Source organism: Ovis canadensis, chromosome 25, assembly GCF_042477335.2.
Source record: "Ovis canadensis isolate MfBH-ARS-UI-01 breed Bighorn chromosome 25, ARS-UI_OviCan_v2, whole genome shotgun sequence".
Classification (NCBI taxonomy): Eukaryota; Metazoa; Chordata; class Mammalia; order Artiodactyla; family Bovidae; genus Ovis; species Ovis canadensis.
The window spans coordinates 52,697,680-52,717,368 of NC_091269.1; the positions used below are offsets into that span (position 1 = coordinate 52,697,680).

Genomic DNA, 19,689 nt, shown 5'->3' on the forward strand with positions numbered 1-19,689 from the left:
ACAACTGGCCTCTTTTTTAAAGTGGGTACCTGGTAAATTCCCACTCATGAGACGAAAGTTGGTGTCAGGGGACGCAGTTGAGGGAGCACTGAGCTCTGTATCATGCTGCCTGTTTCTGCTTGGCTGGGCTGAACTGGAGATGGACCAGGCTAGATCTGAGTGAAACTTGGAGGACCTGTGTGGCAGAGCTTGGCTGTACCAGGCATTGCTCTCCTCCTCCCTCTAGGTGTGGGTAGAGGCCTGTGGTGTGAGCTGAGGCACCTGAGGGTTTCTGGAACCTCCTGGCAATGAGGACTGATCTTGGCTGACCCCAGTTCAAAGCAGTTACTGCACTGTCTTCCTTTTGCCCTTGGAGGAGAGAGAGGTCTTAAAGTAGGTGATCAATGGCAAGACTGATTGGGACCACCAAACAAACCAGCCCAGCCCAGGTTGCAGTGGTCATAGGTTTTGTAACACAGCCCTGTTTCAGGAAGGCAGGGAGGCTCTGCTCTCTCTCAGGAAGGTGGGGTTCCACCTTGGACCCTCTCCCCAAGTGTTGGTGACTTGAGTAAGCTGGGTCCCTGGCATATTTTAGCTACAAAACCAAGGTGGTTGGAAACTGCAAGTTCCTTTCCAGTATAGATATTTTGGGAGCCTCTAAGTCTAGGATTCGGAGAAGGCAGTGGCACCCCACTCCAGTACTCTTGGCTGGAAAATCCCATGGACAGAGGGGCCTGGTGGGCTGCAGTCCATGGGGTTGCTGAGTGTCAGACACGACTGAGTGACTTCACTTTCACTTTTCACTTTCATGCATTGGAGAAGGCAATGGCACCCCACTCCAGTACTCTTGCCTGAAAATCCCATGGACAGAGGAGCCTGGTAGGCTGCAGTCCATGGGGTCGCTGAGCATCAGACACGACTTAGTGACTTCACTTTCACTTAAGTCTAGGATTGGGGTGAAAACCTGAAGAAGTGTCACCTTCAGAAGCTGTAAAGTCCAACTAGGAAGAGCCCTGAGAGGTGAAGCCACCTGTCACAGCCAAGGTCTGTGGAGGTGAGGGCCTAGCTCCAGCTCACTGGTTGGGGCCCTTTTCCATATGAGATTCTTTGAACTGAACTACCTTAAATAGCCTTGCTTTGGGCCCCTTTTGCACCCTGCTCTGGGTCATTGCCTCCCAGCTGTGTGTGGTGGTCAGGAGCTGCTCAGACCAGCTCAGGGCTGGCTAACTGTTCATCTTCCCTACAGCCAGGTACAGGAAGTGGGCCAGGGAGGCATGTGGTTGACTAATTACACCAGAGCCTGCCCAAACCTCGCTTTGAACTGGAGCGAGAGTCTGTTGATAGATAAATTTCTTTCTTGTTTTTTAAAAAATTCTACATCTCTCTCTCTATATATGAACATATAAAAACTATATATACACATATATGTATTTGCATTTTGTGTGTGTGTGTGTGTAAAAGTGTGTTTTGTCTTGAATTTTACTTTGGAGACTGCTCAGTGGTGACCTTTGGTTAGGGATTAGAGGGGAGGGTGAATTTTGCTTTTCCCTTTGTGCCTTTCTGTTCTGTTTGAATTTCCATACAGTGTGTTTATATTCATTTTATTGCTTTTTAATAATCATTTGCTTATTTGTGGCCGTGCCGGGTCTTTGCTGCTGCAGGGACGCTTCTTGCTTCGGCAGATGGAGGCTGCCCTCTGGTTGCGGTGCGTGGGCGTCTCATTGCACGGTTTCTTGTGCTTGAGCGTGGGCTCTAGAGCGTGCAGGCTTCAGTAGTTGTGGCATATGGGCTCTGTGGCTGCAGTTTCCGGGCTCAATAGCCATAGCACTCAGACCTCGTTGTTCCACGGCATGTGGGATCTTCCCGGATCAGGGACCCAACCCATGTCTTCTGCATCAGCAGGCGGAACAACAGGATTCTTTACCACTGAGCCACGAGGGAAGCCCCACTTTTTATTTTTAAATTAAATTATAGAGCAGCTTTAGGCTCACAGCATCACCTCGCCCACTATCAGTGTCTCGTATCAGAGTTAGAGTTGATGGCCCTGTATTGACATACCATTATCGCCCAAAGTCCACGGTTTATTGGTAGCATTCACTCTTAGTGTTGTACATTCTGTGGGTTTTGACTAATACGTCCACTGTTTTAGTATCATACAGAAGAGCTTCACTGTCTTAAAAATCTTTGGTGCTCTGCCTGTTCATGCCTTCCTTTCACTAACTCCTGGTAATCACTGATTTTTTAACTTCTCCATAGTTTTACCTCTTTCAGAATAACGTATGGTTTGGAACTGTGCAGGACGTAACCATTTCAGGCTGGCTTTTTGGCTCTTAGTAATATGCATTTAAGGTTCCTGCTGTCTCTTCATGGCTTGCAGCTCATTTCTTTTACTGGTGAATAATATTCCATGGTCTGGATGTACGACAGTTTACCCATTCACCTTCTGAAGGCATTTTGGTTGCTTCCAAGTTTTGGCCATTATGAAGAAAGCAGCTATAAATATCCATGCACAGGGTTTTGTGTGCACATATATTTTCAGCCTCTTTGGGTAAATACCATGGAGTGCTATTGCTAGATCATGTTTAGGGTGTTAGAAACTGTCCTGCTGCTTTCCAAAGTGGCTGCACCGTCTTGCATTTCCAGCAGCAGTGAATGAGTTTCTGTAGCTTCACACCCTCATCAGCATTTGGTGTCATCGGTGTTTTGCATTTAGGCCATTCTAATAGGTGTGTGGTAGTATTTCATTGTTACTTTAATCTGCAGTTCCCTAAGGCTGTATGATGTTGAGCATCTTTTCGTATGTTTTTTTTTTTTGCCATGTGTATGTATTTTTGGGGACAGTATCTGTTTAGATCTTTCGCACATTTTAAAATTGAGTTCTTTTTTTTAAATTGAAGTATAGTTGATTTACAATGTTGTGTTAGTTTCAGATATACATACTGTTAAGTTTTTAAGAATTGTTTTTGTATTCTGGATAACAGTCCTTTATCAGATGTGTCTTTTTAAATGTTTCCTCCCATTCTGTAGTTTGTCTTCTCTTCCTTTGATTTTTAAAAAGAAACCAGCAGGGATCATCTGAACTGTATGGTGTAAGCTCTACATTTAAATTTTTGCATAAAAACAGATTGAAGATTTAATATTAATTAACTAACACACAAATAAATACTGTAGCGCTCAGACTGGGAAGGGGCCATCCCAGCAAAGCATGCACTCTAGTCCAGGCCCTCTTGGTTCGCTGCTGGGCATTGGGCGGGAGGTCTCACAGCATGTGACTTGTGGCCCAGGAAGAGCTTCAGGTTTCTGCCTCCTCTGAGTGGTAGCCTGCTGCAGCCCTGGCTTTCTGGGGAGGACACTACATGATCCTTGTGACAGGCGTGCATGGCCCTGCCACCTTCCTTTTTCCTCCTCACTACTGGAAGTCAGGCAGGACAGGAGAGCATGTGCAGAGAGCACAGCCAGCCTACCATATATCTCCATGTCCCACTCTGGAGGTGGGGGAGCGACAAGACTCCATCGTGGGGGCGGTGGCTAGGTCAGGGTTGTGCTGGGTTATTTTGCCTCTTCTACTACAGTGTTTCTAGGTTGCTGTGTTTGAGGACTCTGGGTGCCACTCTTGTGGAATCCTTGAAATGTAGTGGTATTCTTGTGTACATGTACACAGTTTTAGGGAACAAGCCACTTTATAGGCCCCGAGAAGCCCCCTATGTACCTGCTGTCTGCTTTCAACATTCACCAAGTAAGCTGAGGCTTGGTCTCACGGGACCCTGGGATGCTCAGATCTTGGTGTTTATCCTCAGAGTTTACTTACTGCTGGGAATAAAGACTAGATAGAATAAGCTAGAAAGTGTCCAAGTACCTTAAAGGAAAAAGTGTTTCCTAGATTGTGGAGTGCAGAATCAATTAGATCAGAATCCCTGGAGATGGGGATAGGGTGCTTGTTTATATTTCACATTCCCTGGACCGTCCCAGACTGAAGTGCCCAGAATGATTGGGGCCAAGGCCTGGGCATTTTTATTTTTAGCAAGCTGTCCAGGTGATTCTCATGCATGAGGAAGCAAGCAGTGCTACAGAAACTGGTCCAGAGTCAAGCAGCATCAGCATTTGGGGCCAGTTCCCAAACCCACTCTGCAGAGACTGTGGGGCCAGGACCCGACAATCTGGGTTAAAACAAGTCCAGCAGGTGATTGTTTTGCAGCCTGAAGCATGAGAAGCCCTAGTTTAGCCAGAGAGGGCCACGGCTGGATGAAACTGGGTGCACAGCTGCAGGTAGATGGTCCCAGTGAGGAAGGAAGGGAAGGGTGGTGTTTGTGCTGCATCTTGAGAGGCAGTACTTGAGGCTGAAGGCTCCCCAGAGGCTGGTGTCTAGGAGCTGGATTAGTCCCGGAAGAGGCCAGCTGCCTGCGGCACCTGGAGGCCCTCTCCAGTGAGTCCCAAGACAGAGTGCCCTGATGAGAGCTGGCACAGAACAAGGATGTGCCTGGCCTGTCAGAATCCCGGCCTGTCCACCCCGTGAAGCATCCCACTCAGGCACCTTTCTTCTTGGTTGAAGGGCAGAAGTAGGAGGAAGGCATTTGTCAGCATGGAAGGTGTGATGTTTGTAGTTCTCAAGAGAAAGCAGATCTGCAGGACTGTAATCACTGTGTTACCTTCTGTGTGCAGAGTGAGGGCTGGACAGAGTGGAGGGGAAGGTGAGGGTCCTCCCCGCCACTGTGCCCTGCCCAAACTCCCCTCTGAGCCGTATATGGTACCCCAGGTGCTAGACTAACTTTGCCAAGGGCAGTGGACCCTGCTGGTGGCCTCTTGAGAAAAAGTGGAGGCCAGAGTATGTAAAGACTGGGCCATAAGCAAATTTCCTAATTTTCACAAAAAGAAGGGGGCTCCCCTGGTGGCTCAGTAGTAAAAATCCACCTGCCTGTCAAGAGACATGGGTTGAATCCCTAAACCGGGAGGATCCCACATGCCCTGGAGCAACAGAAACCTTGCGCCACAGCTGCTGAGCCTGTGCTCTGGAGCCTGGAAGCTGCTGACTGCCTAGCCCACGTGCGCTGCTATTGAAGCCCGTGCGCCCTGGAGCCCGTGCTCCGCAAGAAGAAGCCAGTGCAACAGGAAGTCCACACACTGCAGTGGAGAGCAGCTTCCGCTTGCCGCGACTGGAGAAGAGCCCGCGCAGCAACAGAGGCCCAACACGACCCAAAATAAAGAAGTAAAATTATTTTTAAAAGGTGAGGGGAAGACTGTAGATGTTGGGAGTCTAAGAGTTGCCTGCTGATCCGGGGCTCTCCTAGGACATGTCCTCATTGGGAAGGGGCGAGTCAGGGCGTTGGCAGTGAGGACTGAGCCTCCGAAGGTCGACCCAGACTCTCTGGCTGCCTTTGCTTTTGTCATGGAGATGCCTAGACAGATAAGCTGGAGCGCTCTAGGCGGGTGGGGGATGGGAGAGATGTGTTAGAATCCTCGTTTGGCGGAGGCCCTCTTCCTACTGTCGTGAACTAGATGAGGAAACGGGTGTCGATCAGGCTGTGGTAGAGTTAGGTGGTCCAGTAACTGACTGAGTGGTCCTGGGTGGGGAGAGGTTGGTAGCGACAGTGTAGGAGCGCCCTTTCAGTGTCACTCACTGGGAAGAACGCAAATGCTATGTTTTCCCAACCAATGAATATAAAAGAAAGCTGAGAGAGAGTGCTAAGATGCTTGATACTGGCCCGGGTTGCAAGAGATCTTGTAGGCTGGAGCAACGGGTAGAAATTTAACAGGAGGGGGATATTTAACAGGAATCAGCACCCTGTCTCCATTGTCCAGAACATGCAGGCATTAACAGTCCAGGGAGGCTGGGGAGCTGCTGCCGTGGACTCTCCACACCATACGCGGAGCCTTTGCTTCCCGGGGGAGCTCTGTGAACGAGAAGGGAGTGGGCCACAGACGTGGAACTGCTTCAGGCAGTAAATGGTGGGAAGAAAATGAGGCGGTTCTTTCAGAAGAAGGGAAGACTGGAGGTGGGCTTTTGGGGAGAGGGGAAGCCAGGGGGCGTGGAAGGAAGGACTATTCCTTGGGTGTGGGATGAGACCCAGCCTGTGGGGCCCTCCAGGGCAGAGCTCATCGTCTGGGAGCTCAGGGAATGAGCACCATCGCCCTGTGAGTGGCTGAGGCTGGCCTGCAGCCCGGCCCCAGGCGGGAACCCTAGCAGTCCCTGCAGGTCCAAGTTCCGTGGTGTATTTATGTAATAATCCTAACCCCAGGCTCCGAGCTGGGGGGCTGCCTTGCCCTGAATGGACCCTGTGTGAGTTATTCGAATCTTGGAGGAACAGCCACAACCTCAAGTGAGCTCAGAAAGCCCTACCTGAATTGAGTCTTTTTTAAAGTTGTTTTTTTAATAGGCACACATGCATGGGGCCAGAAATGCAAATATAAGCAGTGAATTTCATTTCTATTCCAGTTTTCCCCTCCAGAGGCAATCAATGCTACCCAGTTCCTTGTTTAACATTCCAGGGATTGTAGGGTGTGTGTGTTTGTGTGTTCAGCGCTAAATTTGTACATTTTCATATTTTTAAGTTAGCATACACCCAGCACTACACCTTTATTAACAATGGTGATCATTTCAAATAGCCACTCATAGAGCTGGCTAATTTTGAAGTGTATAATATAATATATAGATATATGAATGTAATACACAGAGTATCCCTTGAATGGATCCGTTGTGATTTATTTAACCAGCCTCTTGCAGGTGGGTATTTAGGGATTCCTTCTGGTTGTTGTTGTAGTAAATGTCACGGTTGCGTGCATCTGGGAAATAGATCTCCAGAAGTAGAGTTTCTGAGTCAGAGACCGTGTCGTTGTTAATTTCAGCGTCTCTGTGTGTTCACTCGGCGCGCCTCGCCGTGTTAGTGAGGGTGAGCATCTCGTGTTCCTTTTGTGTTGTAGTTTGCATCATTTGAGTTTCTCTAAAGGTTGTTGGTCTTTTTCTCACCATGAAGCGTTTTTCCTGAATCTGTCCTTTCTCTTGTCTTTGTGTTATTTTCCTTGTTTCTGTCTTACGCAGAAACTTAGTGTTATCTTTGGGGTTGAGGGCTACTTCTGAAGTCTGATGCTTAGCTCTGGCTGACATCTTACTTTGAAGTGGGGAACAGGGCAGTATCTGGCTCCTCTGTTTTGTTCTCCCCTCCCGCTGTGGGTGAGGCCTCCAGGCTCATTCCTCTGGGGGGTGGTCTCCAGGGAGAACCGTGTCAGGAACAGGACTGCAGCTCCTCTGGTTTTCCTATGGGTGGCTCCTCTTTATTCCATGAGAAGGTTCCTGGCCCATCCAGCATTCAGATCCCCAGGGTGTCGCCTCACCAGCGAGGCCTCAGGGTTCTGGCAGAGGGGTCAGACTGAAAGCAGCACCACTGGGGAGCTTAGTCGCCACATCACAGCGTGCTTGGGAAAAGGTCTTTGGCCCACACCATAGGTCGCCAATTCTCGCTTTCTGCAAGGTCACTAGGCCACCATCTGGCCTCCCATTGCGGTCACCCGTGGACCCACTGACCCAAATAAATTACCATGCCCAGACGGCTGGGAACCAGACTCACGGGAACCAGTGGCACCTTAAGGAAGCCCTTCATCTCCCTTAAAAGCAGCGTGGGGAGCTCTCCAGCACAGCTGTGAAGGGCGGCCCAGAGTTTTGTAGGTGGATAATGGTGTCTAGAGAGGTGATTTCAGAGTTCCTGGACCAGTAACATCACCTGGGAACTAGTTAGAAATATGAATTCTGGCTCTACTGACTCAAACCCTGCGGGTGGAGCCCAGCAGTGTGTTTAACAAGCCCTCCAGGTGGGTTCTGATGCACACTGCAGTTTGAGAACTAGCTTGGGGCCTGGCGTGCAAGGAGGAGCTGCTCACCTGGGCTCAGCAGGTGTGATTGTTAAGGAAGCCTACAGGTTTCCTCACTTTCACTGGTCCTTGGGTGCCTCTTAAATTGCAATAGCCACTGATTGGCGAGAGTAAGCAGGTTTCCTGATGGTCTGAGACTGTGATATCACAGCAGCTCGTGTCCCTCTGGGCAGCTCCTCTAGCGTGAGGCACGGCAGAGGGGTCTGTACAGAGGGGGTTGTGAGGACAGGTCTCCCACCATCACCAAGGATTTAGGTCCCGGGCCTGGCTCCTTCCCTTACTGCCGGCCTGCAAGTCGCTTGCCCTTTCTGAGTTCCATCTGTAGGGACAGGGTGGTACTGCCTCGCTTGATCAGATGAGCCCTCCTGAGGGCTCTCCTTATTTCTGGGAATGGTTATCCCGTACCCAGGGATTCCTTGCTGGGTGAACCAGAGGCTGGAGAACAAAAAGTGTAGTTTGGGGCAGATGCAATTTGGAGCCCGCTGTGGATCGCTCAGGGTCTGTAGGTTGGGAGCAGGGAGATGGGAGCACGGGCTTTCCCTGATGCTGGATGGATGGTGATAAAGAAGATCCAGGCAGATGGACCTGGCCCCTGAGAATGAGATGGGAGAACAGCGTCACACCTGCAGCATCCCTTGTCAGCACAGGTGGGGGTGGAGCCTGGGTGAAAGCGGTTTTCAAGGTAACTCACCAGCTCATGGGTGGCGAATCCTGTAATGCCCCGATTGCTGTTTCTGGCAGGGGCCTTGTGGGTAAAGGGTGAGCTGGGTTGCCCCACCCCGGGTCAGGCCTGATGCGGATCCTCCTGCTGGGGCTGGCTTGTGGGTGTTGCTGTCCTCCAGTAAAGCTAATGGGAGCCCCTGGCCGAGCCTGAGCACACTTTCCTCTTTCCTTTCAGATCTAGCCATGAGCTACCCAGGCTACCCCCCGCCCGCAGGTGGCTACCCACCAGCTGCACCAGGTAAGAAGGTCTGGGGCCTGTGGGGGAGGGATTGCCCTCTCTTCAGAGGGGCTAGGCATGGAGAGGGGGAGGAGTGATGGTGCTTTCCAGTCATTTCCTTGCTCCCTTCATACCCACACAGTGCAGCCAGATGGGAAGGGGCTAGAGAAGATCTTGGATCCTGGGGCCAGGTGAGGCCAGGGTTTGAAGCCACTTCTGAAAAGCCAGGATGAGGCCAGGCCCCAGTCTCTTGCCTTATTAGCTGATAGGAACAGACAGATACGTTCCATTCTCTGAGACTCAGTTTCCTCCTTTGCAAATGAATTCAGGCGTCTCCATCACGGGGCTGGCCCAGGAAGGCCGAGGTAGCTGGTAGAGGCTCTGGCACGGCGTCCTCTGGAACACCGCGTGGTGACAGGCGCCCTGTCCCTCCCCCTGCCCCGCCTGCATGGTGCGTGCGCTCCCAGCAGCAGGGCCCCTGCGCGCTGGGCGGGGAGGCGGTCGCTGAGGCTGTGGGCCAGTAGCAGGGCGGCCGCGCCAGCCTGTCCGGTACCCGTGCCCCACCACTTCCGCCTCTGTCGGCACTGGAGCAGGAAGCGCAGGAACTGGCCAGTGACTCCGGGGAGGCTCTGTCCTGGGTGTCCTGGAGCTGGAAAGCCGCGCTGGAGGCCCCCAGGGCCTTTTCGCTGCCGTGGACAGGGCTGCTTCTGACAGGCCAGCCATGATGCTGGCTGCTGTGCTGCTCGTGAGGGCTTCGGTGAGGGCTGTCACATACGAACACTCACCGGGCTCCCAGCTAAGCCCTGCCTGGCAGTAACTCTCTCAGTCCTCCTCACAGCAGTTGAGGCCATCACCAGCTATCCCCGCTTCACACGGGGAAACTGAGCCAGGATGGCTGTGTGCTCGCTCAGGGCGCATGCCCCGGTCCTTCTGGTGTCGGAGCTGGAACTTCTTACTGCTGTTCCCCGACTCCTCCTCACAGCCAAGCCCTGCCTGCCTCTGTCCCGTCATCCTGCTCCTCCCTGCCTCTCACAGACATGTGGTGACGGCACACAGCCAGATGAGCAGGCCAGCCCACCCCGCCCGCTGTGCTCGTCTGTCACTCTGGACTCGGAGTGCTCCCTGAGCTCCGCACTCTGCTGGGCTTGGCACAGTCTCCCTGAGTGACCTGTCTGTACTCCTGGTCCATGGTGGTAAGGCCAGGAGAACAAGTCTGCCCTTGGCCCTCCTGCCTTAATACCCCACAGAGAGTCTTGGGCGTGTTTGCTGAGTGGTGCCTTCCTCCCCAAAATGTGGGGCAGGTTCCTTCTTCTCTTCTCTGGCAGCAGGATCAGGCTAGACTCTACTGCCTGAGCGCTTTCACCGTGGCCTATAGGACTGCCCAAGGTTCTGCCTGGCCTTCTCTTTGACCGCCTGGGAGCTTGATGTCTCTGCCTTGTCCTCTTGGCTGTTGATCGAGGGGCTGATGGACTCGGTGTTGCTTTCAGGTGGCGGTGCCTGGGGTGGTGCTGGCTACCCGCCACCCACCATGCCTCCCATCGGGCTGGATAATGTGGCCAACTACGCAGGGCAGTTCAACCAGGACTACCTCTCAGGAGTGGTGAGTCCAGCCCGCCCACTGGGCTGCCCCGGGGGCCACTCTCGTGGGGCCGGAGGGAGAAAGGCTGCTGGCTTCCGGGGTGTCAGAGGGGTGTGTGTTTACCTGTGGGCACCGAGGGTGTCGCGCTGTATCTCACTATATCTTAGGACAGAAGGGTTTCCGTCGAGGCTCTCGCCAGTTCACTGTCCCTCTCTGCATCTCGTTTTCTTTAGTAAAGCGAGGGGTGGGGGAGTGTGTTGGGCTGCGTGGCCTTCCAGGCTCCTTTCAGTACTGGGGGATTGGGTCAGGGTGAGGGATATGCATTGAGCACCTTCTGTATGCGCTCAGCACAGGGACGGGAGGAGGGTGAGGGTGTGTGTGTGTGTCCTGCATGTGTGACCGGATGCAGGTGTGTGTTGTCTGTGTTCGTACATGCGGATGACTGTCCTGGTTGGGGGGGGCAGGTGCCTGGTAACACAGGCAGGCACGCTACTTTCGATTTGCTTATAAAATGGTGTATTTTATAATCTAAAGATAAACGTACGCTCAGTGTAAACAGTGCAACCACTGCCTAGTCTGATTTGCACCAGGCCCATGGTAGGTGCTGGGGATAGAAAACCCCAGCCCAGGAGTACCTGCCAGCCCCTGGGAGGAGACAGACAGTAGCATGAGGGAACAGTGGTGTGGTGTCAGAGTGAGGCAGGCAGGGTAAAGGGCCAGTGGTGCAGGCGGGGGCATGGGGACAGAGGGCGGGCTCGGTAGGCCTGCTGAGAAGCTGGTGGTGCTCGGGGTCAGCTTGAGCCGAGTGTGGCTCCGGGGCTCCCGCTGCAGGGCTCAGGGTGGGGAGGGGCAGAGGGATGGATGGAGTGTGGCCTTACCTCTCCAGGGCTGTTAGTCTAAGGCTCCGCTTTGTGGACTTTCAGGCAGCCAACATGTCCGGGACGTTTGGAGGAGCCAGCGTGCCAAACCTGTACCCGGGGACCCCTGGCGGTGGTTACCCTCCAGTTCCCCCCGGGAGTTTTGGGCAGCCCCCTCCCGCCCAGCAGCCTGTTCCTTCGTATGGAATGTACCCGCCCCCTGGAGGAAACCCACCCTCTGGGATGCCTTCATATCCGCCATACCCAGGGGCCCCTGTGCCAGGCCAGCCCATGTTGCCCCCTGGACAGCAGCCCCCAGGGGCCTACCCTGGACAGCCACCCATGACCTACCCCGGACAGTCACCAGTGCCACCTCCTGGGCAGCATCCGGCGCCGAGCTATCCAGGGTACTCGGGTTCTGGGACCGTCACCCCTGCCGTGTCCCCAGCCCAGGTAGGTGCCGACCCTGTGCTACTGCCTGTCCGGGCCTGGCCCTAATAGCCTGAGACACGTGGCCTAGTGTCCCCTAGCAGGGATGGGGGAGGGCTCAGTCCTGTAGCTCTGACTTGTGGTTTTCAGAGCATCACTTTCTCACAGACTCCCCACCCCTGCTTGCACTTCTGAGGGCCCAGGGAGCTGCCCTGTTTGTCCCAGCTTGGTTAGAGGGTCCCTGTGTGAGGCGGGTCTGAACGCTCCAGGTACTCTTCGTTCTTCTTGTGGTATTGACTGCCTGGGCTTTGTGAGAACTGTCTCAAAAGGCCTTTGCCCAGTGGCTCTTAGTCTTTAATCTCTGGATGTGCCCTCCCAGACTCAAAACCAGCCCCTCTGAGTGTGGAAAATGGCTGGTGGCTCTTTCAGGATTGCTCTTGGCTCACTTTGGAGAGCAGTTCATGTTTGCAGAGCCTAGAATTCATTGCCATGGTTACACAGCCAAACCAGCCAAGCACAGGGCCAGTGGAGTGTGGTCGACTACTAGTTTTAGGCAGAGGGTCCATTCCCCTCCTTCCCCAACACCTGCACATCCCCCTACCCCTGCCCTGCCCTGCATCGTGCCTCTCTGCCTTCCCCTCATCTTTCTCTCAGCTTCTGTCCTCTGTTAAAGCCAGTTTGTCCTAGACCATCCATCAAGGGAGAGTTTAGGCAGGAAAAATCCAGTGTGCTTGGAGCATAGCCGTCATTGGAGGAAGAAGTCCAGCAGGCAAGCAGGTCACAGAATCCAGAACACAGTCCAGGAAACCAGAGTGAATCCAGGAGGTAGCCGGTCTGCATGTACCATCGTGAAGGCTGGACACTTGAAGGCATCCCGGAGGAACACCTGTTTATGATGTGTAGAGAGTGGACTAAGCAGGGATGTTAGGGGAGCCCTGATGTGCAGCGCTGAGGCCTTGAGGAGAGGCTAGGACCCTGTTCTGAGGCCTCCCCTCCATCCGGAGCCCCGGCCTGGAGGACCCGGGCGTAGCGTAGATTTCCAGCATCAGGACTCAGCTCTAGGGAGGCTCCTTGCCACGGGAGCCCGGCAGATGCTTCAGTGCCAGGACACGAGGAGCGGCAATGGTCACATTAGGCCGACTCAGTGTTGAGTCCCTTGTGCTGTCAACTGCAGACTCCTTCAGGTACCCCAACTTTTAGAAGGAAGATATTTCCAGAGTCTGGGGCAGGCAGTCTCACGTCTAGGAAATGCAGCATCTTACTGTCTGTCTGTCTGTCTAAGTAGTTTGGAAACCGAGGCACCATCACAGATGCATCTGGCTTTGACCCCCTGCGAGACGCTGAGGTCCTGCGGAAGGCCATGAAGGGCTTTGGTGAGAGACCCTGGGTGGCACGAGTCCCAGCTGCCTCCCCCGACTCCCTCGGCAGTCACACAGTGGCTCTGTGGGCTGGGGTCGCTGGGTGGAGGCGGCCTGGCTGCCGGGTTAGAGAGAGAGTGGACATGGGGATGTATCGCAGATGCTCAGAGGAATTGGAGGACCCAGGCCGAGAAAGTCTCTAGCCACAGAGCATCCCTGTGACCCCACGCGCACTCCCACCTCTCCTTCCACCAGGGACCGACGAGCAGGCCATCATTGACTGCCTGGGTAGTCGCTCCAACAAGCAACGGCAGCAGATCCTCCTGTCCTTCAAGACAGCATATGGGAAGGTGAGTGTTGGTTCCTGGGACCAACAGGGACGGTCAGGGGTTCTTGCCTGAATCAGGGCATATCCTCCTGATAGGTGCAGCCTACTCCTGCTTTTCCCCAGGACCTGGATCTCCTAGATGGACCCTAAGGCATGTTAGGGCGTTTCTTGGTGGCTCTCAACTGATGGCATCTTCTAGAGGCAAAGGATGTTCTGAAGTAGAAATCCCAGAGTCCACAGGGTCCTGAAGTTTGCTGAGAGGTGCCCGGGGATGTGGGTTCTATCCTGGCTCTGCCATGACTCACCGAGACCATGGGCAAGTTATTTCTCTTTGAAAGAAGAGGCTTTAAGTGCTGAACATACAGAAGTTTGACTTTGGGGGCTTTTGGATCTTACTAATAGAAAGATAAGCACTGAGTACATAGAGGCTAGAGCATGCGGGCTAGTGCTCTGGCCTAGTGTCTCTCCTACTTTAACGGGCTATGAGTTCCCTGGGAATCTGGTTCAAATGCAGGTTATAGTTCTGTAGGTCAGTCTGGGGCCTGAGGTTTGTCTTTTCTGTAAATGCTGCTGAATCTGGGATATTGTTCCCTATTGGTCACCTCCTGTGGATTCTCAAAATAGGTTTTTTCATTTTTCTAAATGTCCAATTAGGATTTGATCAAAGATCTGAAATCGGAACTGTCAGGAAACTTTGAGAAGACGATCTTAGCCCTGATGAAGACCCCTGTCCTCTTTGATGCCTGTGAGATAAAGGAAGCTATCAAGGTGTGTATGCTTTGTGTGTGTGGATGTGATGGACAAAGGCCTAGACCACGTGTGTGTCACAGCTCAGAACCCAGGGTCTATATGTTTTGTTATCTTGCCTATTGCTCTGTTGTTCCCTTAAGGACAAGTACTGTGGCCAGGCTTAGGTCACAAAGTGGTTTAGGCCAGAAATGGTTTCTCTTGTGTCAAGAAAGTCCTTCCTGATTCCCTTGCTTCCAGTACACCCTACCATATCTGCCTCCAGTATCACTCCCATTTTACGGTCCAGGAACTGGAGGCACAGAGAGGTGAAGTAACATGCCGAAGGTCACACAGCTAGTGATCGTGAGAACCAAGGTGCAACCCGATGCAGAAAGCAGGCTACTGACTCTGTCCCCTGCCTCCTTACTGTCCCTTCCTCAGCCGTCTCTTCCATCCTCAATGTTGTTGCCTTTTCTTAGGTGTCTCCAGACGCTCCACTCTCCACTCTGGGAGTCAGGTTTTCCCACGTGTCGATGCTCTTGCTTTCAAACTGTTTTCTCAGTTGTTTGTCACTTTATTCATGGACTGAACTTGGAATAAAACAGATCTAGGTCCGCCTCTCAGCCCCACCATTGACTGTGTGGCCTTGGACAAGTCACCACACTTCTCTGATTTCTTGGTGTCCTGGAAGTTGGAATGGGGATAATCCTTCAAATGGATCTCCACTTGCCACCATGTTGCTCTCTTTCCTGGTCCTTTCCTGGGACTGTGGGGGGTAGTTTGGCTGCTTCAGGCTGGGGCAGCAGCAGCAGCAGCAGCAGCAGCATGAGTGGGTCTGTGTCTGTGGCCTCTTCCACTGGGGTTTGTGTCCTGAGGGATCATGGCACCTGCTCTTCCCTGCGTGCCAGCAAGGAGGCTGTCACAAGCTCCTGCTTTGTCGTGCGCTCTGGCTCCGCAGGGGGCGGGCACTGATGAAGCCTGCCTGATCGAGATCCTCGCCTCCCGCAGCAACGAGCACATCCAGGAGCTGAACAGACTCTACAAGACAGGTCAGGCTGGCCCCAGGGCCTCAGCCGCTGAGGCCACACCCTCTCCCTCCCGGGGCCTGAACTCTCCCTTCCTGACCTTGTCTCCTCGTCTCCTGCCATCCCCAGCACACTGGGCTTCCATCCCAGGCCCAGCCCTGATTGCTGTTTACACAGAAGCAGGTGACTGAGCTTAAGGCTGAGGGAAAACCTGGGTATGCCCAGGGCCAGGTCAGCCTGGGAGCATAGCCCTTCCTGGCCCCCAGTTGTGTGTTCCTGGGGGCCGTGTGGACCACCTGCTCCTCCTGCCAGCGCTCACTGTTGACTGTGTGCAGTGGGCAGCTTGGTCCACGGAGCTACAGGGTGGCCCTTCCTGGCATCTCGCTTTCAGAATTCAAAAAGACCCTGGAGGAGGCCATTCGGAGTGACACGTCAGGACACTTCCAGCGGCTCCTCATCTCTCTCTCTCAGGTACTTTCCCAGGGCAGAGCTTGGGCCCACGGTAGGGAGAGGTGAACGTCTGGGCCACGGGGAAGAGGAGCAGGGAGGGAGGATGTGGCTCCAAGGAGTGGCCTTGCCTCACAGCCTGCTTCCTTTCAGGGAAACCGGGATGAAAGCACAAACGTGGACATGACCCTCGTCCAGAGAGATGTGCAGGTGAGTGTGACGGCCGCTCACCTGGCTTCCTGAGCAGGGGGGGCTTCCCACTTCCTTGTGTTATGAGGGGTGGAAACAGCAAAGATGAGGAGTGGATTCCAGACTCTCTGAGTTTCACAGGCTCTGCTGCTTATCAACCGTGTGACCTTGAGCAGGTCACCCACCTCCATAGGCTTCATTCAGCCTCCTGCCCTGTAGGAGGGACCACATGGGATAATATTACTTTCAACAGTTGGTAGATCAGTGATGGATGTGGGATTTCATGTGACTTGGTACTTTTCTTGTGTTTGTTTGCCTTGACCATTATTCTGTTAAGCTTTTGATTTGAGCCTAGAAACCAGCTGCCATGTTAGTAGTGTAGCCTTAGAATTCTGCCCTTGTCTCCAGCCTGGTGTGAATTGCAGGCTAAAGGGGGAACTGTCTCTGGCCATTTCCTCTCTTTGTCCAGGGATCCAAGCGCCTCTCCAGAGTCATTTGGGTTTCCCACCAATGATGTCAGACCACCGTAGCAGTTCTGCTTGGAGAGGGCCCCAGCTTCCTGGTGGGCTGGAGGGCACCGAGGTGTCCAGGTGAGGACACTGAGGCCCAGGAAGGCGGAGCTGTGTCCCGAGAGACCTGGAGGCAGAGTCTAGACAGAGGCCCAGACGCCTCGCTCACTCCCTGTGCCCAGACAGCGCCTGCCCCTGCCCTGGTCCCGGTCCCCTCCTTAACATCTCCCTGGCTTGGGACCCCCATTTCCATAACTGAACTTGAGGCTGGACATCCTTAAAGCCCCAGGCTCTGGCCTTGCCCAGTGGGGACTTTCCCATTGCTGTTTTCTGGCCAGGCCGTTTCTTAGCTCAGGCAGAAGTTGCCTTGGTCGAAGGCTTTCGTGCCGACTACTCTGCCTTCTTAGTTCTGGACCTGCTTGGCCTCACTTTGACTTGTGGGGTCTCTGAGCCCCTGATGGGCACCTTCTGCCCTCAAATATTGGTGCCTTTAAGTCCACGAGCTGCTGCTGCCTGAGGCTCGAAAGGTACTTTGGAGCCATCTGGTTCAAAGGTTACCAGTTGGCATATATACTGAGCTTAGACCTTCAGCAGTTTAAGAAGAAACTGCAAATTCTTCCCATTTACAAACATAAAATGGTGTATGCAATGAAATGATAGGCAGGCACCTGTCACATAAAGTCCCACATCCATAACTGCGATCTGTCAATTGTAATATCGTTATTCTGTGTTTCCGCTTATAGATAGGGAAACTGCCTTTAAAGGTGAGAAATTTCACATGGACATCTGGATTTCTGGCGCCCCTGCCAGCTCAGTTGGTAGAGAATCTGCCTGCGGTGCAGAAAACCCAGGTTTGATGCCTGGGTCGGGCAGATCCCCTGGAGAAGGAGATGGCAATCACTCTAGTATTCTTGCCTGGAGAATTCTAGGGACAGAGGAACCTGGCGGGCCACGGCTTGTAAGAGTTGGACACGACTTAGCAACTAAACCACTACGTGGAAAGTGGATCTGCGGGCTGTGAGCCTTGTTTCTCTGTCCTCTTCTCAGCTGAGAAGCACCTCTGTGTAGTCCCCATGGTCCCAACCACTCTCTGGCCTTAAACTGCCCTGATTCCTGCATTTAAGTTACCCAGTGGCCCCTTTGGGCTTTCAGGTTGGTGGCCCTAAATCTAATTCAGTCTTCCCACTTTAGAGCAGAGAACACAGAGAGGGCCAATGACCTGCCTAGAGTCCCGTGGCAAGAGGGCAGCTGAGCTAGAACTCAAGCCTGTGTTTTCCTTTGTGCTGCTGCCCCCTGGTTCCTTGCCTGTCCTGGACCCCAGTGGCCTAGGCTCTCCCTGCCCAGGGGATGTGTGGATGGCATCTGTCTTAGCACAGTGAATGGAACTCAGCTGGGGCCCTGTCCCCCTCTCCCTCCCCTCTGGGCTTCAGGGCCCAGAGATTCTGCCCAGCTGTCCTAGGTGACGTGGGCCTGGAGTCGGGGGTGAGGCCTGCATGCCTATCTGTCCATCTTCTGTCCAGGAGCTCTATGCAGCCGGGGAGAACCGCCTGGGAACAGATGAGTCCAAGTTCAATGCGATTCTGTGCTCCCGGAGCCGGGCCCACCTGGTGGCAGGTAAGGCTGTGCTGGCTGCCCTGTGCCAGGAAACAGAAACCTTTGGCAGTTCCTCGCTGCGTGGGCCTTTCGCTTCCTTGAAAGAGCCCCCTAGTGGTGATTTGCAGGATTTTATCAGCGTGTTTCCTGCCTGTGCTGTAATCTGGTTCTGAGGAAAGCAAGGAAGGTGAGAGAAAGGGGGGCCTCCTGATGGTGGGTATCTTTACCTGCTAGAATGTGGAATTTCAGAGTTTGTTTGGGAGCAGTTTTTAATTTCTTCTTTTAATTGAAATATAGTTGACTCACAGTGTTGTGCCAATCTCTGTTGCACAGCAAAGCGAATCGGTTTTACGCCTGTATACATTCTTCTGTCAGTTTTCTTTTCCATGGTTTATCCCGGGAGCTGGGATACAGTCCCCTGTGCTGTACAGGAGGAAGCCCTGCTGACAGTTGCCTGGACTTAGGTGTCTGTCTTGAATAAAACAGGGAGCCGGTGGAGGGCTCGGTGTGAGGGAGGGCTGTGATTTGACTTAGGTTTTGCAAGTGTACTGGCACGTGTACTGAGAAGAGTGGCGAGGTCTCTGGTGAAGAAGGAAACCAGTTAGGAGATGGCTGCAGTCAGTCCAGGGGAGGAGTGATGGTGGTGTGGACAGCTGGTAGGAGCAGGTGGTAAGCAGGGGTCAGATTCTGGCCCTGTTTGCAGATGAATTGGCTGTGGAGTGTGAGAGAGAGAAAGGACCCCGGGATTTGTCCCTGCTGAGCCAGTGGGAGAGGGCGGGGCCCTTGACCGAGAGTGGAAGGCTTTAAGGAGGGGAGGGGGTCAGGAGCCACAGATGCCATGGAAGCCACTAGGTCTGTGAGCCCGGAGCTCTGGAGAGGTCTGGCTAGAGGTGGAAGTTTGGGAGCTGAGTGGGTCGAAGGAGTTTGAGGCCCTGGGACTGCAAGTGGTCCCCCCGGGAGGGAGCACAGCGGTCTGAGGACAGGGCTCTGGCCAGGGCAGGAGACGTAGGAGGGACACCCCGAGAAAGGGGTGTTCTAGAGGCCAGCAGTGTCAGCGCAGAAGAGGGCAGGTGAGGATGGAGAACGGTGACCACACCTAGCAGCGGGCTGGGATCTCCAGCACCCACTGTGTGCGTGCACCGAGCCTTTGATGAATGCCAGTGGACGCCATTCTCCCGCTTTACAGATGAGGAATGGGGTGAAGGGCAGCTGGGGAATTCAGGCAGCCAACTGGTAACGTGGCAGAGCTGGGGCTTGCCCTCGGGCTGCCTGCCTCCACAGCACTGTCCTGCAGTGGAGCAAGTGCGCACGCATGCTCGTCTTGGTCACTGTGCATTTTAATGAGCATGAAATACGTTTACAGCGCATCAGGGCTGCATGAATGATACTAGTCGGGAGGAAAGAGGAGCTGATCTGAGTTGGGTCCAGAGGTGGGAGAAGCCATGATGCTGACACGCGAATTGAATGACAGCAGTTTGGAGAACAGAGAAGCCGAGAGCTTGGCCGGGGAAGGGGGGTCCTATCCTGGGGCAGAGCTCAGGTCGGGACCCGGGTCTCCATGGCTCCACCTGCCTCTCGGAACCCACAGCCCGCTTCCCATGGGTGCTCAGCCCAACCCAGGGCAGGCTGGGGTGCCAGAGTTGTGTTAGCTTACAGTCAGATGAAGAAAGACCGGCACAGAATGACGGGGAAGGGCCGGGACTGGAGGTGGTGGATCTGAGCAGAGCGTATTGGTGTCAGGGCTCCTGGACAGGGGATTGAGGTGCAGGTAAGGGGACTGAGTGAGCAGGCTGGGGGGCGGGGGGATGCACTTGCCTTCGGGTGAAGAACCGGCAGACTTGAGAGCTGGGCCAGCGTGGTCACCGGG

At 53.8% G+C, this 19,689-nt stretch overlaps 1 protein-coding gene across 3 annotated transcripts in view; it reads left to right on the top strand.

The window, feature by feature from the left end:
• The window catches only part of ANXA11 (annexin A11), a 41,262-nt gene that overhangs the window by 17,295 nt on the left and 4,278 nt on the right, over nucleotides 1–19,689 (top strand). Inside the window, exons 2-12 of one of the 3 annotated variants that reach the window (XM_069572252.1) lie at nucleotides 4,970–5,201; nucleotides 8,738–8,800; nucleotides 10,267–10,379; nucleotides 11,282–11,668; nucleotides 12,930–13,017; nucleotides 13,258–13,352; nucleotides 13,985–14,098; nucleotides 15,018–15,108; nucleotides 15,476–15,555; nucleotides 15,685–15,741; nucleotides 17,750–17,843. In XM_069572252.1, the coding sequence (XP_069428353.1) occupies nucleotides 8,746–8,800; nucleotides 10,267–10,379; nucleotides 11,282–11,668; nucleotides 12,930–13,017; nucleotides 13,258–13,352; nucleotides 13,985–14,098; nucleotides 15,018–15,108; nucleotides 15,476–15,555; nucleotides 15,685–15,741; nucleotides 17,750–17,843 (1,174 nt within the window). In that variant the 5' untranslated portion in view covers nucleotides 4,970–5,201; nucleotides 8,738–8,745. Of the gene's footprint in view, nucleotides 1–4,969; nucleotides 5,202–8,737; nucleotides 8,801–10,266; nucleotides 10,380–11,281; nucleotides 12,829–12,929; nucleotides 13,018–13,257; nucleotides 13,353–13,984; nucleotides 14,099–15,017; nucleotides 15,109–15,475; nucleotides 15,556–15,684; nucleotides 15,742–17,749; nucleotides 17,844–19,689 lie in introns of all 3 variants that reach the window. The other 2 variants (XM_069572251.1, XM_069572253.1) reach the window with 2 other exon arrangements.